The sequence below is a fragment of the Chelonoidis abingdonii genome, chromosome 5 (assembly GCF_003597395.2).
Source record: "Chelonoidis abingdonii isolate Lonesome George chromosome 5, CheloAbing_2.0, whole genome shotgun sequence".
NCBI classification, from domain to species: domain Eukaryota; kingdom Metazoa; phylum Chordata; order Testudines; family Testudinidae; genus Chelonoidis; species Chelonoidis abingdonii.
Genome location: NC_133773.1, coordinates 129,273,896 through 129,281,690, shown reverse-complemented (window position 1 = coordinate 129,281,690; position 7,795 = coordinate 129,273,896). Strand labels below are relative to the sequence as shown.

General features: G+C 45.6%; 2 protein-coding genes and 1 pseudogene across 2 annotated transcripts in view; 1 reads left to right on the top strand and 2 right to left on the bottom strand.

Annotated features, from left to right (window-relative positions):
• LOC116818635 (transmembrane protein 129) overlaps positions 1–5,955 on the bottom strand; it is a 16,328-nt gene extending 10,373 nt beyond the window's left edge. The window contains exons 1-2 of the mRNA XM_032769710.2: positions 5,452–5,955; positions 2,674–3,148 (exon numbers count right to left, since the gene is read on the bottom strand). Coding sequence (XP_032625601.1) covers positions 2,674–3,148; positions 5,452–5,656 — 680 coding nt within the window. The 5' untranslated portion in view covers positions 5,657–5,955. The remainder of the gene's footprint in view (positions 1–2,673; positions 3,149–5,451) is intronic.
• Positions 20–7,795, bottom strand: part of LOC116818633 (transmembrane protein 129-like) — a 25,721-nt pseudogene continuing 17,945 nt past the window's right edge.
• TACC3 (transforming acidic coiled-coil containing protein 3) overlaps positions 7,639–7,795 on the top strand; it is a 62,374-nt gene continuing 62,217 nt past the window's right edge. Inside the window, exon 1 of the mRNA XM_075066638.1 lies at positions 7,639–7,776. The gene's annotated coding sequence lies outside the window, so the exon portion shown is untranslated. The remainder of the gene's footprint in view (positions 7,777–7,795) is intronic.

The following is a 7,795-nucleotide window of genomic DNA, read 5'->3' as shown; positions in this document are numbered from 1 at the left end:
GAGAGTAGAGTACTGAAGAACGAACTAGTAGTGTGCTGAGCTGCAACTGCAGGCAGGTGCAAGAAGCCTTGAAGTGGTTGGAGAAGCAAAAAAGGCAGGGTACCAAGAGTAGAAAGGGAAGCCCAAGTGTTGTTTAGCACTGCTGGCCAGCAGCAGGATGGTAGAAACTGGGGCTGGGTGTGAGGGTCAATGGAGAGATATGTAAGAGAAACTGAAAAAAAAATCAATCAACGGTGTGAAAAAGGAATGATACAGCCCTTTGGAGAGCTGCTCCAGTGCACTGCTAAATGAAGAATTATAGCTAAAGATAATGTTGCTGATAGCAAGTAGAGGTATTCCTTCAGTGCAAATGGTAGAGGCCTGTGTGTTCAGGGCAGAAGGTTCTAGGTTCTCATGCTGAATATATGGGATGTCTGGGGTCTTGTTCACACAAGTGAATTTTTACAAAAACTTTCCACTGTTGCCAACAGTGGTGCAGCTCAGCCTGCGGGTATGCACCCATACTGCACACAGTGGGAAGGGGAAGTTTTGTCCTATTATGACTTAGTTATGTTACATCTATATTATACTATGGAGATTTGCTATTTTTGCATTTTCTTATTACAAGAACTTTCTAATTTTATAAAAACTATTCTTGGTGATAGTTTATTTAGCCACAAAAGGAAAGCCCTGATATTTCTTTGGAAAAAAATTACCGATGTTAAGTGTCTGATTCTTAACAGTGGATGTGACTTTACTATTGCCTCATTAAAACACAATTGAAATAATCAGGTAATGAATCATCTTTGTGTCACCACCTTCAAAGCCCTACACACATTTGCCCCTCTCTACTTATACTCCTTTGTCAAGGATTGCATTGGGCTCCTCCATTCCCCCCACAATCTCCACAGTTCTGCAAATGTTCCAGCTTTGTCAGCTTTTCACACAATCACCCTTGTGCCTTCCTTCATGTTTCCTGTGACCTCCCTGAGCTGTCCTGCCTAGTACACTTTTAAATCTCTCTTAGACACACCTCTGTCATGCTGCAAGTCAAGTTGATTTGTCTATAGATTGTCCATTACTGTGGCCTTTTCCTTAAACTCTATCTACTTAACTGTCCTTATACTAAGCTCCTAGAAGGAGGGACCATCCTTTTTCAATGTTTGGACAAGGCACAGCGGATGCCACCGTAAATAAACAACGTTACACTGAAATTGATGGATTAGTATCTTAGATCAGGCCTGAATATATTTGCTATTCTAGTTTAGACTTCACAGCCCTCTGACATTTACAGTTTGGTCTGTCAGTTATAGCCACAGTCTGTCCCACAGACTAGAAGCTTAGATTCAGCCATGTAAATGGACACTATCAGCTACCTTTTCAAATATATAGTTTTAAATATCCTAGAAGCATGAATTAAAACAAACAACAGGGCTTTGTTTGTTTACTCATTTGTGAGACAGCATCACTAAAAATAGCCTTTGTTAACTACATTTTGCTGCAGAACTATAGGTTCATCTAGCTCCTACATGAACAGTGACTTGTAAAACAAAAACAGCAATAGAGAAAACAGAGAATTGGTATTTACAGTCCAGAGAACATTCACTAAGAACATAAAAATGGCCATATTGGGTCAGATCAATGGTCCATCCAGCCCAGGATCTTGTCTTCCGACAGTGGTCAATGCCAATGCCACAAAGGGAATGAACAGAACAGGTAATCATCAAGTGATCCATCGCCTGTCCCCCTTTCCCAGCTTCTGGCAAACAGAGGCTAAAGACACCATCTCTGCCCATCCTGACTAATAGCCAATTGATAGACCTATCCTCCATTAACTTATCTAGTTCTTTTTTGAACTCTGTTAGTATTTTGGCCTTCACAACATCTTCTGGCTAGGAGTTCTTCACATAATACACAGACTGTGTATTATGTGAAGAAATACTTCCTTTTGTTTTTTTTAAACCTGCTGCCTATTAATTTCATTTGGTGACCTGCAGTTCTTGTGTTACGAGGCGTACATAACACTTCCTTATTTACTCTCTCCACACCAATCATGGTTTTATAGACCTCCATTACATCCCCGCCCTTAGTCATCTCTTTTCCAAGCTGAAAGTTCCAGTCCTATTAATCTCTCCTTATATGGAACCTAGAGGATTTTAAATTTAAAATCAGGTTAAATTTGAGGCCAAAGCTACTTGTCCACTCTTTAAATTAGGTTTGCTTGCAATATGTCACTGTGATACGCTTAGGAAATGTGGTTGTGTTATGTATGTTTCAAAGGAAGAAGGAAATCATGGATGAATCATGGCCAATTTTGCTAGCGTCGCTGATTTTTATAACAATTTTGACAGATAAGTTCCCTGTTCCCTCTTCTCCCCCATCCCACACTCAGAGCTCTTCTAGTGGCTTCCCTCTCTTTAACATGCTCTGGGAATGAGTGACTTGTTCCTCTGATTGGCCAATATGCCTTCATTGGCTTACAGAGTACCAATCTCCTTGAACAACATTTTCCCCCTCTATGTTGAGGATACTGGAGGCAACTTTCTCCTTGGGCAGCAAAGGGGAGGTATCAACACTCTAAAAGTTTTGGGATCCGTCACAGCAGCCACAGCAGATATGACACATGTGCTTCTCTAACCACCAACAAATAGCATATACTATATGGCATAACACTGCAAGGTTAATATGTTTTACCGGATATCAAAAGCTTTCACATAGGGATTAATACTGGCAACACGGATGGTGAGGAACTGCACGGGCATGTTTGAATCAGGTGAGAGTTCATGCTGTCTGGAATCTGTCACCGTCAGATGAATGTCCTGCTGTTGGGCAACATGTAAACTGTAGGTGGTCACTTTCATCACCCAAGTGTCTGTAACAATCACTCTTGCTCCTGGTGCTCCAGTAGTAAACTTGTCAATCCTCCTGAATTCTGTATTGATGGAAGAAGCCACTGCCCGCCAACCAGACTGTGGAAGTGCATGAAAGGCAAGTGTCCGAGCTAAAGGATGGTTATCCCAGCCGTTCTGTGACCAGTAATAAGCCAGGATGCCGGTGACTGTTGGAACAAGAATAGCCAGCAAGAAGAATATTTTCCAGCCTTCTGAGGCCTGGTAAAAATAAAAAAGCTGTTTCTCTGGTGCTGCAAAGCACATGCCAGTGTAATAACCTGCAAAGAAAGATATTTGCTTTCAGAAGACAATAGATATAACTAAGATAATATTTTTACTTCAAGGTCCAAGAGACACAGACAAGGTTTTCATCTCGAGACCAAAAGACCAAAAACATCAACACACTTGATCACGGCCTTGGATAGGCCAAGAGACTACATACACTTGATCTTAGCTCACACACATTCACATGAACTGATCTAATCATTCATCTGGCAGGTGTGCTCCACTCTGGGTGACTTTTTTTTTTTTTTTTAAAGGTGGGAACTCAATTCCACTTCCTAGCCTGATCATTAGAAAGGCATTATTTTTAACCACAATATACAAGTTTGTAAAGGGAGGTTATGCAGTTTTCCGAAAGATAAACCAATTATCCCTATATGACATAATAGTCACAACATAGCAATTGAGAGTACCAAAGCAATAAAAAGTCAAGTGGTTATGTATATCAAAACCTAGGTTCCCGTGAGATGGAATAATTCCATGTATTGTACTAAATTGACAGTTTTTTTTAACTTTAATATAATGGATTCAGATCTTGGCCTAGGCACCACACACCATCTGCCGAACTACCTTTCTGGCGCTTGTTCTCCTTCTCTGGGACTTAGTTAATGTACCCGCCAGATAGGCAGGTACCTTCTGACCGACAACCAGACAAGAGAGAACTAGATCATGGGCCATGTGGTCCTGAATGGTTTCAGTAGTTGACAATTACGTGAAATTCTGATTTCATTATGTGAGATACAGATTTTCCCTCCCACAATCGGATACTTTGTTTAACACTGATAGGTCAATAGTATTATTTATGTTTTTCACACTTACCACGCCTTATTACGAGCATGTAGAGACACAGGGGCACCATGGCTAGGTGAATGGCACAACTGCCTTTTTTTCTCTGGTTTATGCAGAATTTTACCTCTCCTACACACGCACCTAGGATGCCAACTTTTCAATGTGGCTCTAAGCATTCACATCTAATGCCCAGAAGCAGAACTCGCATATCCACCATGTTTGCTAGGAAGCCCATTATTGGATTGTCAAGATTCTGCCAAATTATGCAAGAGGGGCATCAAGCTGTAGTACAAGATCATATACAGGTGACAGTACTGTATGCTCACAGTATTTTTTCACGAAATGTAGTTTGTTCTTTATTTATAATATTCTCCAATATTGAGTAAAATAATTCTAACTAGTAGAATTTTTATAAAACAATGAACTCTATAATACCAAGATCTCACTTAGTACCTGATATTAGATTCCACTCATAAGGCAGGCGAGACCATGGTTATTTGGGTAGGCAAGATTAATGATGTTTAGCTGACCATATGAAGGAACTGCCTTTAAGCTCCATCACGTGAGCTCTCAGAATGTGTTGTGGATTTGCTACGAGAACAGAAGCATGTAAAGAAGACCCCTCACCTTCAAGATCTGGTTCAGCCTAACAAAGCCATACCCATGTAAAGGGGACACAAATACAGATGTTTCAAACTCAGTAGCAGACAAGCCAACATTCAGTAAAGACGTAGCGATGCAAATCACAGCAAGTGAAAGAGATGAAAAGGGGAAACACGCTGCCGGAGACGGACTAAAATGACGGCAGACCAGGTCCAGGGGCTTTCCACACACAAATAGTCATTGCTACATAGTGAAGGGTCGAATGACAGTCTAACAGCAGAAAGCTTACAAATACCTTATTAACTCGCATCACCATCTTCTCTCTACTCACCCTCTCAGTTCTTACCACACAACCTAGCTATTATTTACCTCCCACCATCCTTGCCTTCACTGCAGCCCCGTGGCTATTTCCCTCCATCCCCTCCATTAAAGCTATACTCCTCGTTCTCCATATGTCCTCTTGGTTAATCTCATCCAACCCCTAACTGTTCTCCTGCCCTGGCGCTCCTCCACCCTTCCCCAGCCCCCCCCCCCCCCCGCTATCCCTAACCACCCCCCGCTTCCCTGCTCCCACCACTTTCCCCATCGTCGCCCAACTAACTACTTCCCCCACCCCCTACAGCCCTCTGGCTACTGTCCCCAACCATTTCCGCCTTCCCTACCTCCTACACCCCCCACATAATTCGACCCCTAGTCCTTCCTCACAGCCCCCCGCCTCCCGCCCTGCTACTCTCCCTCGCCTCTACAGTCCCCTGGCTAATCTCCCTCCCTGCAACTCTCCCCCTCCCCACAGTCCTTCCCTGCAGCCCCCACTTCGCTACCCTCCTCAGATCCCCCCCCGCTCCGCGAATCCCCTCAGCTGCTTCCCCCAGCCCCGCTCCCAGCCCGGCTCCCGGCCCCGCCTCACCGAGCGGCAGCAGGCCGTGGGCCAGCATGGTGCCGGTGCTCCTCCGCAGGTGGTAGTGGATGAAGGCCGCGTCCTCGCTGCCCAGCCAGCCGGCCAGCAGGTTCTGCACGGTGAGCCCGGCCGAGCGGAACTCGTTGGGGGTGAACACGAAGCAGACGGCGAACACCAGATAGGCCAAAGTGAAGGTGACGGCGGGGCTCTCCATGGCCCCGCGCCCGGCCCGGCCCGCTCCAGACGCGGCTCCGAGTCCGGCCCGGCCCGGCCCGGCCGCCGCGCAGTTCCCTGGGAGAGGAAGTTGTGCGGCGAGACCGAAGGCGGCGATCCGTGGCGTGGCCTCCGCCCAGCGAGATACCAGCCCCCTGCAGAGCCGGCTCGGGACCGTCCCAGGGGCGGGAAAGCTACAGCTGGTTGCAAAGCCAGGAGAGGATCCCCCGGGCCGTGAGCAGCCTTCCCCGCCCGCCGCGAACTCTAGCTCGGCTTTCGTGTACAACCATCGCCCTAGCCTGGGTGACGCTAGCCTTGAACTCATGATTGTCTAAAGTCCTCCCACAAGCACGCGGCTGCTGTTGGAGTCTCCAAGGCAGCGCTGGATCTTCCGGGAGGGAGTGGGGTTCTGGAAGCACCAGTGCTAGGCTTTGTGGGGGCACGGTTGTGTTTGGAAGCTCAGGGGATGGTCCTGGTTCTTAATCTGCAGGTTTAATTTTCTAAAATTTCTCCCTTTGCAAAGTGGTTCGTGGCATGAACACAGACAAGTTAGCTAAACAAGTAAAATACTCTTTCTGGAAGGTTGCAACTTAACACTACTTTATGTCTTAGAATTCAGAGTGCTAACACCCAAAAACCAAAGAGAGACAAAACTGCTCCCTAAGACAGAAAGGCACAACTCACCTTCCCCTTGTTCTTTTCAGACTGATTACGGTGCTGCTCCCCATCCCAGATGTTTAAAGTCCCTAGCCTGCAAGTGTACGTGGAACTTCATCCAGCCACATGCACTCTTAAAGTAATAGCTTGCATGTCTGGATTATTTACACAAGTAAGGGTTATTCATAAGAACAGCTGTACTGGGTCAGACCAATGGCCCATCCACCTAGCCCAAGATCTTTTCTTCTGACAGTGGCCAGCACCAGATGCTTCAGAGGGAATGAATAGAACAGGGCAGTTTTGAGGCAAGTTCCATCGTCTGGCAGTTGCTGCTTTAGTAACACCTGGAGCGTGGGCTTGCTTCCCTGACCATCTAATAGCCATTAATGGACCTATGCTCCATGACCTTATCTAATTCTTTTTTTGACCTTCACAGCGTCTTGTGGCATTGTCACAAGTTGACTGTGAGATTAATGTGAGTAAGAATTGCAGGATTGGGCCTTATGCAGTAATTTCAAGAGTATTTTATTCAGTTGTTTCCAAAGCAATGTTTTATGTCATTGTTAACATTTACATTTTTTAGAAATAAACAAGTTTTATTGGCTTGGTGCTTCATAAATACCAAAGGTCCTTATCCTGCAAATGGGACCCACTTGTGCAGACCCCTTGCTCACACAATGTCCTATGCAAGTCCTGGGACTGAATCCTGACGTGAGGTCAATGCAGGTGTAGTGATCCACCTACAAACATCTTATTATGGCATTTGTGCCCATGTGAGCATAAGAATCCTTGCAGCAGTGGAACTTGAAATACATAATTGCAATATTTATATTGCAGTAAGATTTTTAAATAATATCTGTGTCAGATTAGATTAATTATTTGCCCAGGTTAAATTTTGTTGTAATACAGACAGTTGTGGGGCTGTTTCAGTGACCTATGCTCTTTATTAGTAAATATTACAGCATGTTCCTTGTATGAAACATTTATTTGAAGCAGAATATATTTAGGTCTCTCATTGGCTTTCCTGAGCTTACCAACATCAGCCCCTGATTCTGAGCCCCTTGAAGCCAGTAGGGAGAATTTGGTGCTTAGCCAGCAGGAGCGAGATGACAACGTTCTCATGTTACACCTTCAGCCCTAGAAAACTACATTTCCCAGCATGCCTCACGCATCATCGCTTAGTTCTTGAGCGACTTGGCTGGGGAGCTTTTATTAGCTGGGTGCCCCTCCCCCAGCCCCCTCTTTGATTGGTCTGTTCATACCGAGGTCACCTCTGATTTGATAGGTTCCTGGCCTGTCATTGGCAGAGTCGAGCTAACGTTGACGTTTGAAATCCTGAGGCGGTGGCGAGTGGTAGGGCTGGTTGCTTGCCGGTGACTGGGAGAGCGGCTGCGGGGCGAAGAGGAGAGACACCCGGGTAGCTGAGCGCACAGGCAAGGCCTCAGGCCTGGAACTCGCCGGCAGGTAGGAGTCCCCCCCCCCC